At 48.0% G+C, this 17,220-nt stretch overlaps 1 protein-coding gene and 3 non-coding genes across 4 annotated transcripts; all 4 read right to left on the bottom strand.

The window, feature by feature from the left end:
• Positions 1-5,364: 5,364 nt before the first annotated feature.
• Positions 5,365-17,013, bottom strand: tomm20a (translocase of outer mitochondrial membrane 20). Its single transcript, XM_072498494.1, has 5 exons — positions 16,760-17,013; positions 14,089-14,135; positions 13,374-13,455; positions 10,169-10,311; positions 5,365-5,848 (listed from the first exon to the last, which is right to left on the bottom strand). Exons 1-5 carry the CDS (start codon positions 16,878-16,880, stop codon positions 5,804-5,806), a joined length of 438 nt encoding a protein of 145 aa, XP_072354595.1. The 5' UTR covers positions 16,881-17,013; the 3' UTR covers positions 5,365-5,803.
• Positions 9,059-9,192, bottom strand: LOC140415737 (small nucleolar RNA SNORA14). The gene has a single exon (XR_011944644.1). It is a non-coding gene; the product is annotated as a small nucleolar RNA SNORA14 (small nucleolar RNA).
• On the bottom strand, positions 13,778-13,914 carry LOC140415734 (small nucleolar RNA SNORA14). The gene has a single exon (XR_011944642.1). It is a non-coding gene; the product is annotated as a small nucleolar RNA SNORA14 (small nucleolar RNA).
• LOC140415738 (small nucleolar RNA SNORA14) lies at positions 15,776-15,914 on the bottom strand. Its single transcript, XR_011944645.1, has one exon. It is a non-coding gene; the product is annotated as a small nucleolar RNA SNORA14 (small nucleolar RNA).
• Positions 17,014-17,220: the final 207 nt, after the last annotated feature.

Raw genomic sequence — 17,220 nt, forward strand, 5'->3', positions numbered from 1 at the left:
GCTGCTCCTGTCATGGCCTTGCCCCTCTCCCCCAGCCCATATATCCTTTCCTGCGTGTGGTTGATCCCCTATGTACAACAAACATCATACTTCACCCCTCAAACACCCCTCTCCCACACAAACCCTCAATTAGAGTCCAATTTTTCAGTTAGTATAAAGGTCCACGCCTCTTCGGGCGTTTCGAAGTAGTGGTGTTGGCCATTATGTGTAACCCACAGTCGCGCTGGCTGCAACATTCCAAATTTCACTCCTTTCCGATGCAGTACCGCTTTGGCCCGGTTGAAACCCGCTCTCCGCTTAGCGACCTCCGCGCTCCAGTCCGGGTATATTCTGATCTCCGCATTGTCCCACTTGCTGCTCCGCTCCTTCTTGGCCCATTTCAGGACCCTCCCTCTGTCCGTAAACCGGTGAAATCTCACCACCATCGCCCTTGGCGGCTCATTTGCCTTGGGCTTCCTCGCTAGCACTCGGTGCGCCCCTTCCAGCTCCAGCAATCTCGGGGGGGCCTCCACACCCATCAGCGTCCCGATCATTGTGCCCACATATGCCGCAGCATCGGCCCCCTCCATTCCTTCTGGGAGACCCAGGATCCTCAAGTTGTTTCTCCTTGATCTGTTCTCCAGGTCTTCAAGTCTTCCCGCCCACGTCCTGTGCAGCACCTCGTGCCGCTCCACTCTCTCCGCCAGGCCCACGAGCTCGTCGCCGTTCTCACTCACTTTTTCCTGGATCTCCTGAATCTTCACCTCTTGGGCTTTCTGGGTTGCTCCAAGTTTTTCCACCATTGCCAGTATAGGCACCACCATCTCCTTACACAGCTCCTCGAAGCAGCACTTGATGAACTCTTTCATCTCCTCTCTGTCTGTGGACGCCGCCATTTTGTTTTTTTCTGCTTTCTTCTCCCGCTGCTCCAGGGCCGCTTTCCTCGCCGTTTCACTGCGGGTCCGGTCCATGCAGGGCTGTAGGGGGCTTCCTCCGTTCTTCCCCACGGGTTTTTTTTCTTTTAAAGGTCCGTTGGGGCTCCATTAGCGGGCCCAAAAGTCCGTTTCTGCGGGAGCTGCCGACTCGCGCGGCTTAGCTCCGCATCGCCGCGACCCGGAAGTCGCGTTGTGCCTTTATAAACTACAGTGTGTGTTTAACCCATATATGGTGGACAAATGATCACACAAGTTGTTTAGGACAATAATTGTTTATTAACATACACAAGGTTAATTACTTAATCAATCACACGTTCATGCACATTGGACTATAAATTAATACACTTAAAACGACCTTAACATAACTTCCAGGTGACTGGCAAGTATAGAGCAGATATGGCTTTATCTGAGATCTGGTAGTCTGGAGGTCTTGTAGCTGGTCGTCTGTGTCCTCTGTTCTGCTCCCTCTGTGAATGGCGTGGATGGTCCTCTCTTGGCTAGTGATGAGTTCAGTTATTGTTGGCTGCTGAAGCTGTAGAATGGAAGCTGCAGTCAAGACAGAGTGAGTGGTGGGCTACGCAGCACCTTTTATCCTATCTTTCACGACCTTTTGGGCGATCTCAGGTGAAGGTCCAATGGATCGATGAGTCTCGATCACCCTGATCGATCCTGACCAATTGGGGGCGGACACCTTGATGGCTGGGCGGGTCCCGGTCGACCATGGCCGTTAGTGTCCGAGGCCTGTAGGCCTTTCCCAAATAAGGAAAGCAGGCGCTGCTGAGTCTGCCACTTATTGTTAGTTTCTATCTGGAGCCCATTTTAATGGCCTTTTTCCTGTTAGTTTCTGCAAAAGTCTGAACTGCAGCTTTTCTTTATTTGCAGGCCGCAGCCTGTCTGTGCTCAGGCTTGGCCAAATTCCCCATCACTCTTTCTGGGCAGCCATCTTAGATACTCACATGTGCCAGTCGCGACTTAGACCCTAATTTAAAATGCTGTCTAAATGGATTCCATATTCTCGAGAGGTTATTACCATTGGGCTTGAAGAGAACCCAGAAGAGTAGTAACAAGTGCCCTCAAACTCGAATAAGAAGCCTCCTCCATCTGCCCCGGATCCTTAAACCACCCCCCACTTTCTCAATGTTCCTGCCCAGTGAAGGTACATCAAATTAGGTAATGCCAACCCCCCCCCCCCCCCCCCCCCCCCGACTACCTATTCCTCTGCAAGAATCTTACCCGCCCAAACTAAAGTTGAAATTAACTTTCTCACCCTGATATTTAGGAAGAAAGACTGGGAGACATTGAAACATAAGCAGGAACCTTGGAAGAACATTCATCTTAACTGGCTGAATTCGCCCCCCCCCCCGAGGACCGCAGGAGGGCATCCCATCTCTTCAAGTCCGTCTTTACCCCCCGTCTACCAGACTGGCCAGGTTCAACTCATGCAATGAGGCTCAGTCATGAGCCTCCAGTATGTCCAGTGTTATGTGTCAGGGTTTAGAGAATCCCAAAGTGTATCATGGAGTTCACCTGACCCACAACTTTTAATAGTTTGTGGTATGGGAAGCAAACGGCCCACTCTACAGGTGTGGTACAGCAGAAAATGCCCCAGTGGTTTTTATAACAAAACAATATTTATTCTATGAACTCAAGTTAACCTTTCTAAAACAGTGAACATCTTAGCAACCAGTAAATCAAATACCCCCCCCCCCCCCCCAAAGAATACAACATTATGTAATCTGTATGCTGTTCTTTTAACATCCAAAATACTTAAACCTCCAAACAGGAGCACATTAGGGTTTACATTCAAGACTGAAAACATTTATACTTCTTCTGAATTCACCAAATGATCCATAGATAGTTTTTGGATGGCAGAGATCAATAGCAGTGCAGCTCATAGACACACACAAGCTTTTCTCAAACTGAAAAACTAAAAAAGCAGAAGTGGAGCTCAGCTCCACCCACACTCTGACATCACTCCAGTAACATGAGCAGCTCCATTTCTTAAAGGTACATTTCTTAAACACCCATTTCTTAAAGGGTACTCTCACATGACATCAGATACCTAAAACTAGTCCTGACCAGCCGAAACGGCAGCCTCTCCAGATCAGCTCCCTTCCCCAGAGGTTTCATCGGAAAAACCTTACTCTTGCCCACCTGTATCCCAAGGAACCAAATTTCCTAAGCACCTCCTTAATCTTCCCCACATTAGAGAGGGTCCGTGTAACCCCAGTTCAGCACATATACCTTCACGAAGGCCACCAGAGCCCGACCCCCCATTCACTATCACATCACCCCCCCTTCCCTTCGCCGAGTCCATCAAAATATTAGCACATCGAAAAGGTCACCCTCCCATTGATGAGTATGGCAGCTCCCCCTGGTCCTCGCATCAAAACTTGAGTGGAAGACTTGCCCAACCCACCCCTTCCGTGGCCTTGCCTGATCTCGAACTCTTAGATGTGTGTCCTGCAAGAAAAGCACATCTGCCTTTAAACTCTTTAGATGGGCAAACACCCGGTACCTTTTAACTGGCCCATTTCACCCCCTCTCGTTCCACGTAACCAACCTAACTGTGCCCCCCCCCCCCCCCCCCCCCCACTCTACTATGAGCAGCCATATCCCACCTGCACGAAAGTCCGTCAGGGCACCAACTTGCACTGGCTCCAGGCCCATCCAAGATGGCCACCATCACACCCCCCCCCCTCCCCTCAGACCAGTACATAAACAAATAAATCATCAGCAATCTGTGCCCCCAGGCACCAAACAACCCACCCAGCTGCAATAAACCTCCTCCCCCATCCCAGAGAAAACCCAACCAACCTAGGTTTGTTACCTTAACATAAAGATACAAAGCCCCCCCCCCCCCCGCAGTTCTCTCCCCCACTTGGTGCCCGTTAACTAGCATCACTGCTAGCAGGGTGACACCCATCTGGAGACCACCCCCACCAGCTCCCAAACATATTCACCAAATATCCATGGCACTCGTATCTTCTATGCCCTCTGGCAACTTGACGATCCTCAAATTCTGCCACCTGGAGCGATTCTCCAGGTCATCGGCCTTGGCCTTCAATATCTTCTGCCTTGCCGCCAACATCACCACCTCTGCCTCTAAAGAGCCAATCCGATCACTATGCTCTGTCCGTCTCCCCCACCGTCCGAATCACGAGTCCTGTCCCTCCAGCTGTTGTTCCACCATGTCCATAGCTACATAAATGGGAGTCTTATGGGCAACACGGTGGCACAGTGGTTAGCACCAGCATCACAGCGCTGAGGTCCCAGGTTCGATTGTCTGTGTGGAGTTTGCACATTCTCCCCATGTCTGCGTGGGTTTCGGCCCCACAACCCAAAGATATGCAGGGTAGGTGGATTGGCTATGCTAAATTGCCCCTTAATTGGAAAAACTTTAATTGGGTGCTCTAAATTTATTTTATAAAATGAATGGGAGTCACCAGCACCTCATCACCCTTGGCAGGTCATCAGAAGCTGCTTGTGTTTCTGAAACTCCTACATTAGGAATTCCACCAGCCTCTCAGTTGTCCACTAAGACAACGACACAGGGGCCTCTCCCATTTTCCCCCCTCCTGCGACTTGAGGGCCTTCTTAATCAGATGAGGATCCCTTATTTGATTTGTTCCTCGTATTATAACCAGACATCAAACGCTGGTGGAGGAACCAAAACCTTCAAATGACACCACTTTTCTCTCCAAACACCCGACAAAGGGAAAAGGACCCCAAACCGGGAGCCACCTATTCTACGACCGTTCACCTCATAGTCACCACCGAAGTCATCCTGTTTATTACTTTTAAACCCTTGAAGTGTGTGAACCATCTTAACTTTCACATCACCTTCCTTGGTTAAGACAAATACAAAGCATTCATCTAGTACCTCAGCCATGCCCCCTGCTTTCATGCGCAAACCGGCCTTTTTGGTACCCAGTTGAACCCATTCCTCCTTTTACTATTTATACGCCTATTATAATATCGACAGGAGTCCCAAGGAGGTTTAACCATAAAAGGTTTATTCAGTCAAAGAAAAGTAAGATCACAATGCGCCACACAGTACATCAGTTCCAGCCGGGACTAGCGATCTGCCGGTTCCAATCAGGGCCGGCTTTTAAGTGCCTGGTTCACAAGTCCCAGCTGCTAGGCCTCCGCCTCTCAGTGGGGAAGCTCGTATTCCACGAGCCCCAAGGGGAGATCAATTTGGCCATTCCCGTGGGGCTCGTGAGGGTTATTACTCCTATAAATGCAAGTTGTCCAGTCCTTGTGTAAAGCAGCCAAACAGCGTTTGCATAAACCCACAACACTTACCGGAGGGCACCACATTTCCTGACCAGGGCCGTGCTGTCATAAGGAACTTGAGGCAAGGTGAGGTTTACTGTGGTGCGTAGCACACCTTAAATCTCTTTACAAGATTTTATTTTGAAAGAATGTAGACCATGGAAGATAGCACTTCATTTAATAAATTTATTAAAAATCTCTGAAGATTAACAGCATTCATTTCAATCAAGCAGCTGTGGATATGGGGTGGGGGGGGGCGTCAGAGAACTGCTTGGCAGTAAGTTCCAATTCTGGTGTCAACTGTAATATATTCGGTGCCTGTACATGGCTGATTCTCTGACAGAGGTAAGCCAAGAAACGGATGACATTCAGCAGCATAACTGCAACCCGAAACCCAGTGAATTAGTATTAAAGTACAACCAACAGACTGGTGCAATAAATAAAGTGACGCAATGGGAACCTATAGTGGAGAAGACGACAACACTCGAATTTACCCTTCCCGATTTCAATTCGGAGTCCACTTTATGCCAAATATATACACAAAGAGAGGGTGTAGATGGCAGCACAGAGGCGTGACTGCTCCAGCTTCCAATTTTCACAGGAAACTCACTTCACTCCACATCATCTTCGACTAGAGTCTGCGCAGTCACAATCCTCTGAAGAGGGAAGACAAGACAGCAGTTAGCGATTTCCACTTGGTTGCTCAGTTATGTATCCCCAACACCAGCTCACCCACTCCTAACCCCGAGCTTCCAGTTCATCGAGCAGCTATCACACTGTTGTTTATGGGAGCTTGCTGTGCATAAATTAGCTGCCACATTTCCTGCTTGCAACGGTGATTTGAAGCAAGTATTTCATTGGCTGTAAGATGCTTTGGAAACATCCTGAGACGAAGATGATCGAAGGTGCAGTGAGAAAGAAAAACTCTAGGGGTTGGACACAGCATCCATGGCTAACTGAGTGTTAAATTGAAAGATTAAGTGTACAATTCTGTGAACATTTGCAGCAGGTCAGAAGATTGGACAGAATGTAAAAAGCAGCAAAGGATAATGAGGGAGAAATTAGAGTAGGCGAGAAGGCTAGCTGGAAATATAAAAAGACAGTACGTGTTTCTGCACTGTTGAGTGTGGTGGAGGCAGGCTCAATCGAGGTATCTAAGAGGAAATTAGATGATTTTTTTGAATAGAGGAAATGTGCAAGGGTATGGGACAAGGGCAGGAGAATGGTTCTAAGTTATACTGTTCATTTGGAGCTGGTGGACACAGTGGGCCGAATGGCCTCTTCCTGCACCATAAACATTTTGGTGATTTAAAAAGGAAAGGATTAAGTAAAGTGAGGGTTGGCCTCGAGAGTGAGAATGGGGGATTAAGGAAATGGTGAATGCATTGAAAAGACAGTTTGTGTCAGTCTTCACTGTGGAAGATACAAACAACAATGATTGTGAATCAGGAGGTGAAAGGGAGGAACTTTAAACAGTTACAATAACCAGGGAAAGCATACCACGAAAATTATTAAAAAGCTGACAAGTGCCCAAGTCCCGATTTACTTCATCCAAAGGATATAAGATAGGTGGGAATATGTGGCTGAGGTTCCAATCAGATCAGCCATGCTCTTATTGAATGGCAGAGCAGACTCGAGAGGCCGAGTGGCCTACTCCTAATTTGTATGTTTATATCCCAGGGCGTTAAAAGAAGTGGCTGCTGAGATAGTGGATGCAATGATTGTCATTTTTCAAAATTCGTGGAAATTAGTGAATCTAACTCCTCTATCAAAGGACGGAGGTGTAGGAGATTACAGGCCAGTTAGCTCATCTGTCATTAGAAAAGGGCCGAAGGCAGCACGGCGGCACAGTGGTTAGCACTGCTGCCTGATGGCACCGAGGTCCCAGGTTCGATCCCGGCTCTGGGTCACTGTCGTGTGGAGTTTGCACATTCTCCCCGTGTTTGCGTGGGTTTCACTGCCACAACCCAACGATGTGCAGGGTAGGTGAATTGGCCATACTAAATTGCATCTTAATTGGAAAAAATGAATTGGGTACTCTAAATTTATAAAAATAAATGAATGGGAGTCACCATCACCTCAAAATCCATTATAAAGGAAGTTATACAGGACACGTATAAAATCATAATACAATCAGGCAGATTAAACATGGTTTTGCGAAAGGGTAATAGTGCTCGACTCATTTAGTAGAGTTCCTTCAGGAAGTAACAAGCAACGTGGATCAAGAGGAACCTGTGGATATGATGTACTTCCATTTCCAGAAAGCATTTTGACGAGGTGCCGCATCAAAATAAGAATTCATGGCAAAGGGAGTAGGTAACATATCAGCGTGGATAGAAGACTGGCTAACTAACAAATAACAGGCAAGAAACAGAGGCCTAAATGGGTCATTTTCAGGTTGGCAAGATGTGACAAGGATTAGTGCTGGGGCCTCGACTTTTTACAATCTCTGTATCGATAATTTGGATGAAGGGGCCGATGGTATGGTTGCTAAATTTGCTAACACAAAGATAGATAGGAAAATAACTTCGGAAAAGGACATACGGAGTCTGCCAAGGGATGTGGACAGGTTAGTGAGCGGAATAAAATCCAGCAGATGAGTATAATGTGGGAAAATGTGGTTGCCCAGAAGAATAAAAAACATGAAACAGCATATTGGTTAAATGGAGAGAGACTGCAGATGTATGAGGGATCTGGGTGTGCTGGTACATGAATCACAAAAGGATAGTATGCAACTGCAGCAAATGTTGAGTTGGAATGTTGTTGTTTAATGCAAGTGGGACAGAATATAAAAGTAGAAATAACGGATGTTGGTGAGGCCACATCTGGAGTGCTGTGTAGTTTTGGTCTCCTTATTTAAGAAAAGACTTAACTGCATTAGAACTTCAGAGAAGGTTCACAAGACTAATTTGTGAGGAAAGGTTGGAGAGGCTGGGCCTGTATTCATTGGAGTTTAGAAGAATGAAATGTGATCTTACTGAAATATACAAGATCCTGAGGGGACTTGAGGGGATTTCCCCTTGTGGGAGAGGCTGGAACTTGGGAGCACAGTTTGAAAATAAAGGAGTCTCCCATTTAAGACAGAGATGAGAATCTTTTTTCTCTCAGAAGGTTGCGATTCTGTGGAATTCTCTTCCCCAGAGAGCAGTGTGGAGGCAAGGTCACTGAATATATTTAACGGAGTTAGATAGATTCTTGATTAACAAGACAGTCAAAGGGTATCAGAGGGATAGGCAGGAAAGGGGAGCCGAGGCCATGCTCCGATTAGCCATGATTTTATCGAATGATGGAGCATCGCCTACTGTTGCTCCTAATTTGTACGTGTGGAAATGCATCTACAATTAATGAGCGGAGGTGACTTTGTGTTAAGAACTTTCACCCAATTAAAATTCTCAACACAGCTTTCTATTACAAAGCCAATGATCTGTTCCCCTCCTACCCAAACACACCACTGTGACAGGGCAATGTTAGACCCCGGAAGAAATGATAGCTCCGCGCCCTGCTGTCACTCAGTTTCCCTGCTCCTCACCTTATGGACAGACTGCCTTTCCTCACAATATCCACATCATTATACACCCTGTTCTACATCAGTTCTATCTGCCAGGATATATCTTTAATCAGAAGATATTGTGTGGGTATAATCAGCCTTCTCCCACAGTCACTCTCTCAGTCTAGTGCGTAACATAAACACTGGCACCAATGCCCCCCTGTCCCAGAACCTTCCCTCAGAAATCCCCACCACTCTACCTGTTCCCTTGGCTAGACCAGCCCTGCGCCAATCCAGTCTTACCCATACCTACTCCACTACTGGGCCCAGAATCCTGGCCTATAGAAACATTCATTGACAATTCAATGCTCCTGTACAGAGCTGTCAGAGACGTGAAATAGTGAGAAGCACAAGTGAAGCTCAGCACTTTGGAGTTCTCTGGAGATTTTATTTAGCATTCTTTACTTGTCCTCATTGCTGCGATACAAAACCAGGAGGTTTAAAAGAATGCATCTTTGGCAATGGGCAGACAGCCCATCCCACCTACAGCTCCCCCACCAATTCTCATTAATCCGCTGCCCCATACCCACTTTATTTACCAGTGTAACATTTAAAGATATTCAGAGGCGTTTGATAGCAAATAAATAAAGGGAACTGTTTTCACTGCCGGTTGGGGTGGCAACATTAGGGCACTGATACGATTGGCAAAAAGAACCAGAGAGGAGAATTATTTTGAAAACGCAGTGATCTGGAATGCACTGAGAGAGCAATGAAAGCAGAGAAAATTGGCTAAATAGAACATAGAATTTACAGTGCAGAAGCAGGCCATTTGCACCGGTCCTTGGCAAGAGCACCCCACTTAAGCCCCCCACCTAGCCTTTTTTGGACACTAAGGGCAATTTAGTACGGCCAATCCATCTAACCTGCACACCTTTGGACTGTGGGAGGAAACCCACGCACAGGGGGAGAATGTGCAGACTCCGCACAGACAGTGACCCCAGCCAGGAATCAAACCTGGGACCCTACCACGTGCTACCCATACTCCAGGGGACAGATTTTCAGGGCTATGAGAAGACATCAGGACAAGTGAGACCACTTGGATCATTCTAATTGAGAGCCAGTGCTGGCATAAATGTACTGAATGGCCACCTACTGGGCTGCAGGATCCTAGGTGAGGCAGTCATTCTCATAGACTCCCTCATTACAGGATTCTGCTTGTGAGATTCGTGTTGAGACAAAAAACAGCGAATGGCAAGGTGACTGGTGCAGCTCATCATAAACACCAGCAAAACCCACACCCTTAGGCCCAAACGCAGACAGCAGCAACTGAAAGGGGCACCTGAAGTTGAACTCCGCACACCTCCAGTAGTTAGCACAATGCCCCCGGTCCAAGTTCTCCATGTTCAGGATAACCAACAAGGGAGCTCAGCCATTTTGGCTCCCAAAGCCGCCCCAGTCCCCCGCCGCACTCAGACTGGTCACCCCATACCTGGCTGATAGTTGGCAGTTTTGTCAGGAGCATCTGGAAGACCGGTGGAGGCAGGGTCTGCTGCAGCACCTGTAGGAGCTGCTGAGGTTGTCCGCACACGGCGATAGCATTAGTCAGGTGCTCCACACCCTTCTCATAGTCACCTACAGAAACAAGACAGTCACTTAATTTCCACATAGCAAGAAGCAGGGGGTAGAGGATTCACAACTCCACGTTCCTCCGATTCAGGCCTCTTGGCCGGTCCTCACTCCCCTTATCGCACAAGTGGTGTTCATGTCTTCAGATGTCTAGGCACCAAGTTCTGGAATTCTCACCTCAAATCCCCCCCCCCCCCCCCCCTCACACACACTCTCCTTCAAACCTATCTGTTTGACCAAGCTTTCAGGTACCTGCAGCTCGGTGGTTACTCTTTTTAAGCTTCCTGGGACTTTCCTCCATTTGAGGTATTACTGACCTAATACACTCATTTCTGCACCAATCGACTGAATACAAATCCCACTTCAGTGATTCAAATACATAATGCAGGCTGACACTCCTAGTCTCAGGCTGGTACAAGATCCCAGAGCACTATTTCAACCAACACCAAAGAAACAGGTTTAACAGCGCATTCTCTCATTGCTGTTTGTGGGATCTTGCTCTGCACAAATTGGCTGCCACATTTCCTACCATGCAACACTATCTACTCTTCAAAGATAATTCCTTGGTTGTGAGTGCCTGATAACATTCCCGAGATCCACGAGGTGTAATAATAATCTTTGTCACAAGTAGGCTTACATTAACACTGCAACCTTTACTGTGAAAAGCCCCTCGTCATTACATTCCGGCACCTGTTCGGTTACACGGAGGGAGAATTCAGAATGTCCAATTCACCTAACAAGCTCGTCTTTCCGGACTTGAGGGAGGAAACCGGAGCACCCAGAGGAAACTCACACAGACACTGAGAACGTGCAGACTCCGCACAGACAGTGACCTCAGCCGGGAATCGAACCTGGGACCCTGGCGCTGTGAAGCAACAATGCTACCCTGCGAGTCTTTCTTCAGAAATGCAAATTAACTTGGTTTAAGATCACCTTTCAGAAAAATGGCTGGACCAGTAACGAGATCAACCACGATCTGACGGAATGGAAGAGCAGCCTCGAACGGCCGAGTGGCCTACTCATAGATATCATAGAGTTTACAGTGCAGAAAGAGGCCATTCGGCCCATCAAGTCTGCACCGGCTCTTGGGAAGAGCAGCCTACCCAAGGTCAACCCCTCCATCCTATCCCCATAACCCAGTAACCCCACCAAACATTAAGGGCAGTTTTGGACACTAAGGGCAATTTATCATGGCCAATCCACCTAACCTGCACATCTTTGGACTGTGGGAGGAAACCGGAGCACCCGGAGGAAACCCACGCACACACGAGGAGGATGTGCAGACTCCGCACAGATAGTGACCCAAGCCGGAATCGAACCTGGGACCCGTGAAGCAATTGTGCTATCCACAATGCTACTGTGCTGCCCTAACACACGTGAGGCACCCGTCTGCATAGCATCTCAAAAATGAAAAAAAGGAATCAGAGTCCACTTCACCTACTGAACCAGTCTTGTTCCCTGGCTAGACCCTGTGCACTGTGTGCACTTCTGATCATCATATTATAACAGGATATCGAGGCACTGGAGAGGGTGCGGAGAAGATTTACAAGGATGATACTAGAAATGTGTGAATAGACAGATCAGGAAAGGAAAGACAGGCCGGGTCTACTTTCACTTGAGAATAGTTCCTCTTGCAGGGAAGAGCCGTGCTAGAGGCAGTTATATATATATACACCAGTGGGGAATTCAGACTCTTCCTCACCTGGAGAATGGTGAGAATATGGAACTCACTTTCAGGGAAGAGATGTATAGATGTATTTAATGGGAAGCTAAGCAAACATGGGGTGGCACAGTGGTTAGCATTGCTGCCTCACAGCATCAGGGACCCAGGTTCAAATCCAGCCTCGGGTGACTTTCTTCCGGTGTCTGCGTGGGTTTCCTCCGGGTGCTCCGGTTTCCTCCCACAGTCCAAAGATGCGCAGGTTAGGTGGATTGACGACACTAAATTGGCCTTAGCATCCAAATGTTAAGTGGGGTTACTGGGTTAGGGTGGCGGTGTGGGCCTAGGGTGCTCTTTAAACGTGATGCGGTATAGATACGATGGGCTGAATGGCCTCCTTCCGCACTGTAAATTCTATGATTTTGATTCTATGGGAAAGAAACAGAGGGTTATGATAGTGGATTTAGGTGAGGATAGATGGGAGGAGGGTGGAGTAGATCATAAACACTGGTATGGGCTAATAGGGCAGAACAACCTGCTTCTGTGCTGTATATCCTATGTAATTTATTTTTCAATTACAGAGCATTGCTAGCTTGTGGAACGCATTGATTGAAGCAGAGGTCATATGAATGTTTATGGGCAGGTGAGACAGATGGTTAAAGGAAAGGGATACAAACAGGGCTGACACAAGGTAACAACATATTATCCAATAGCAGAACAAACACCAGCACATACTGGTTTAGCCAACTGGCCCATTTCTTCTGCGTGGGAAATTTCACTATCATTCTTCTCTGTAACTCTTCACACTTTTACCCCCTCCTTCGGAACAGAGTTTCAATGTCTGTAAAGCATCTCCAGATATAAAACCAAGTTCTTACTTCTGCCCACGATGCACAGATCAAGCAGCATAGGACAAGCACCATAAATGACACCAGACGCAACCAATATAATGTGCAGCATGACAAACGGCAATCTATCTTTAATTAATTATCTGGGTGTGTGAGAGTCCAGTATTTATTGCACATCCCCAGCTGCTCGAGAAGCTGGTCTTGGGCCTCCTCCTTGATACAGCTGACTAGCTAAGCGGGCCATAACCAGTCACCCACTGCAATCACATGAATAGACCAGGTAACAACGGTGAACTTTCTTCCCTAAACGGGCATTGTTGAACCCCCAGTCGGGTTTGTAAATGACAAGCTTTGTGGCCACTTTTGCTGACATCAGCTTATTACTCCCAAATGTTAAACAACTGAATTAAAACTCTCAAACTGTGAGTGCAATTTAAACTTCTGTTTACTGGATTACTGATCCAGTAGGAACCGACATACTCCTGAACCCAGTGCTTTTTGGGCCCCAAGGGATGGAGAGTTTTTAAAATTATAGCAAGGGACATTTTTAAAGTACTGACCTTGTGCCAACAACTCTTCACCTAGTTGGATCTCTTCCAGGAAAAATTTCTGCACAGCTTCTGCATCTTTCAAGTCTGGGAGCTACAAAGCAAGGAGGGAACATAAACGTTACAGGAGCTCTGCTATTCCTCAGCAGCTGCATGCTGCAGTCTTGTGGGGCAGAGTGACAAAGGTCAAATTTAAACCCTGCGACTGGGTGAAGAACCACTGGAAATACAATCGGTAGAAAAAAAGGTGCGGGGTAGGAGCAGAAAACTGGTACAATCTCAACGGCTTTCGAACACATACCCAGCCCGACACACCGACCTAGATCCCACCCCCCACTAAAGACTGGGACTGCACCCTAACCTCCCCCCACTACCTGACGCAGAATAAGGCCCCTCTATTCAGTGCTCCTGTACAGAGCTGTCAGAGACGTGAAATAGTGAGAAGCATAAATGAAACTCAGCACTTTGGAGTTCTCTGGAGATTTTATTTAGCACTCTTTTCTTGTCCTCGTTGCTGTGATACAAAACAACCAGGGGGTTTAAAAGAATGCATCTTTGGCAATGGGCAGGCAGCCCAACCCCACCCACAGCTCCCCCAGTACACCCTCACCCCCACCCCCACGATTGCCCACAGGACTGGAATGGTGTGCGACTGTCACTGCCATGGTGCCGTAAAGAACACCCACTTCTCATGTTAGATTTGCGCACTCAGTCCGTTAGCACTTACCCGAGAGAGTCCAGCCCTTTCTCTGGCGAGTCTCTGCTTCCTCCTTCCTGGGAATTATAAAAGGAGATTGGAAGATGTGAGATGGTGGCTCAATAATACCAGGTCACTGAGCAGGTCTAATACAAGTGTGCCTCCCTGGTGGTGGTGGAGTAGTAACGTCAGTACTGGTTAGAGAATTTGAATGGCACAGCAGGAAGTCATTCAGCCCACCATGCCCGTGCTAGCTCTCGAGCTATCCAATTTGATACACATACCCCTACCCTTTTATTGCAGCCTACCATTCAAGTGTTTCATCAAATTCTTTTTTGAAAGTTATTATTCAATCTGCTTTCCAGACAGTGCAATCAGCTCACTACTTGCTGCATAATTTTTTTTTATTATTTTTTAAAATCTCAATTTCCACCCTGGCTTCTTTGCAACTATTTAAATGTGCACTCTGGTAACTGACCATCCTATCAGTGGAAGTTTCTCAAGAACAACAGATTGTAGACACAGGGCAGCGAGAGCAGATCAGTGAATGAAAATCCATTTCCTTTTCTTAAGGTTATTAATATTGTTTTGCTTTTCTGCGTCCTCGCTGACTCACCAACCAGTCACTCAAGCTGGCATTCTTTGCTCAATGTTGTCGGCCTAATCATATGCCTCTCCTACACTTATGCAACTTGGAAACCACATGAGGATGCTCAGGGAAGCGTTTCAATTGCAACCCGCTCCCTTGGCAGTCGCAGCTGGTTGGTGGTCAGCGTGGAGGCTTTCAGTTACCAGGTGGAAGTAAGGGCCGTGGGTTTCAGGGCACCACTGTCTGATATCTTTGCCACAGGTTCTTTTGTGTTGCTAATGGGCTGGACTTTGCCATCAGCACTAGACAAATGACAGTTGTTCCTTCCATTGTCACATGCACTCTCCAGGGGGGGTGTTGTTGTTGTACTGGAACCCATAGTGAATAGAGAGCTGTCAATATGACACCCGCTCTAGGGATCTGGGACCTTTGTCTCCTCAACCAACCAGATTAAAGGATCCTCAGAGTCCTAAGCAGCAAATGTAAATCAGAATATTTAACACAATAAAAATGTGAAAGTGATCGGGAAAGATGAGAACGCGACACAGATTTAAAGGGGCTGGTTTAGCACAGGGCTTAACCGCTGGCTTTGAAAGCAGATCAAGGTAGGCCAGCAGCACGGTTCAATTCCCGTACCAGCCTCCCCGAACAGGCACCGGAAGTAACTTCATTTTGAAGCCTACTTGTGACAATAAGCGATTTTCATTTCATTTCAAATATATTTGCATATTTTGAATATCAAAAATTTAAAATCTGAAAAAATGAGACTCCACACTTTTCTGATGTGTTTAGTGGGTATCAGGTTAATGATGCAACTTCACATGTTGCAGGTATGTCAACTCCCTCTCTGTCAGAAGGATACTGACATACTGAAGTTTCTGGAGGAACAGAGCAACTCAGCCAGTAACCAGCTGATTTCCATCTTCAACTGAACAAGGGCATTTGCTGAAAATCACTGACAATTTACTCGAATAGGAACAAGCCCCACTAACACTACCATTATTCGAATCACAAATTCTCTCCAACTTGCGAGACTGAACGGGGGAACAAGCTCCAGCAGACACAATCCCCTCTCCCCATATCCTAACTTAAAGAAATGTTTATTAACAATTCAGTGCTCTTGTACAGAGCTGTCAGAGAGGTGAAATAGTGAGAAGCACAAGTGAAGCTCAGCACTTTGGAATTCTCTGGAGATTTTATTTAGCATTCTTTTCTTGTTCTTGTTGTCGTGATATAAAACAACCAGGGTGAGATTAAAAGAATGCAACTGTGGTAAGGTCAGTACGAAGTCTTACAACACCAGGTTAAAGTCCAACAGGTTTGTTTCGATGTCACTAGCTTTCGGAGCGCTGCTCCTTCCTCAGGTGAATGAAGTCATTCACCTGAGGAAGGAGCAGCGCTCCGAAAGCTAGTGACATCGAAACAAACCTGTTGGACTTTAACCTGGTGTTGTAAGACTTCGTACTGTGCTCACCCCAGTCCAACGCCGGCATCTCCACATAGTGGTAAGGTCAGGCAGCCCAACCCCACCCAGCCAGGTCGAAGGAAAGGGCCAGTCCGGAGGAGACGGCCAGCCTGCAGCGGAGGGAGTCCGGTGCAGAGGGATCCAGAGGAGAAGGGAAGGGAAGTGAGTGTCTGGAGGGAAGGGGCGGTCGAGGTACTGTGGCACGGCGACTAGTACAGCTGCCTCACAGCTCCAGGGACCCGGATTTGTTTCTGTTTTCACGGCGACTGTGCGGAGTCGGCACACTCTCCCCGTGTCGGTGTGGGTTTAGAACATAGAACAGTACAGCACGGAACAGGCTCCCAAAGATGTGAGGTGGATTGGCCATGCTAAATTGTCCTTTAGTGTCCAAAAGTTTGGGTGGGGTTAGTGGGATGGGGCTCACGTGGGTACACTTTGAGGGTCGGTGAAGACTCGATGGGCCGAATGGGCTCTCCTGTGCAGATTGGGTTCTATTGGGGGGGGGGGGGGGGGGGCTGAGCACGTGGAGTGAACCGGCGCGTGTCCGAGCGCGCGGCCCAGCCTGGGTGGACCCCCCCGCGCGCGCTCCCGCTCCCTCGCGCGCGCTCCCGCTCTCATCCCGCGCGCTCCCTCCCCCCCTCACTCACTGTCCCTCAGTCGCTTCTTGAATTCGGGGTCGCTCCGCCGCTTGCGGTCGAAGTAGATGCAATAACCGAGGAAGATCGCCCCGCACAGCCCGGCCGCGATGGCGCCCGTCTTCCCCGCCATGATTCTCCGCACGGAGCTGCTCTCACACGCACAGGTGCCGGGGAGGAAGCGAGAAGTCAGCCGCAGGCCCCGCCGCCGCTCACCATGACCCTCAGCGCACTCTCCTTCGCCCCAGCGCAAAAGGACCCCCTCTTCTCCGCGCGTCATCATCCTGCGACTGCCGCTCCCCAAGGAGGCGTTCGCACCACTGCCTGACTCCGGCTCAGACAGCAGCTGGAGAGCACAGGGAGCCACAGCTATTTTTAAAAATGCCGCCTTGCAAGAGAAATAATAAACAGTTAAAGCTTCGTCGTGCACTCAAATACAGCGGGAGAGTTCAGGCCATCAATTTAGAAATTCC

This window comes from Scyliorhinus torazame, chromosome 4 (genome assembly GCF_047496885.1).
Source record: "Scyliorhinus torazame isolate Kashiwa2021f chromosome 4, sScyTor2.1, whole genome shotgun sequence".
In the NCBI taxonomy this organism is placed as follows: domain Eukaryota; kingdom Metazoa; phylum Chordata; class Chondrichthyes; order Carcharhiniformes; family Scyliorhinidae; genus Scyliorhinus; species Scyliorhinus torazame.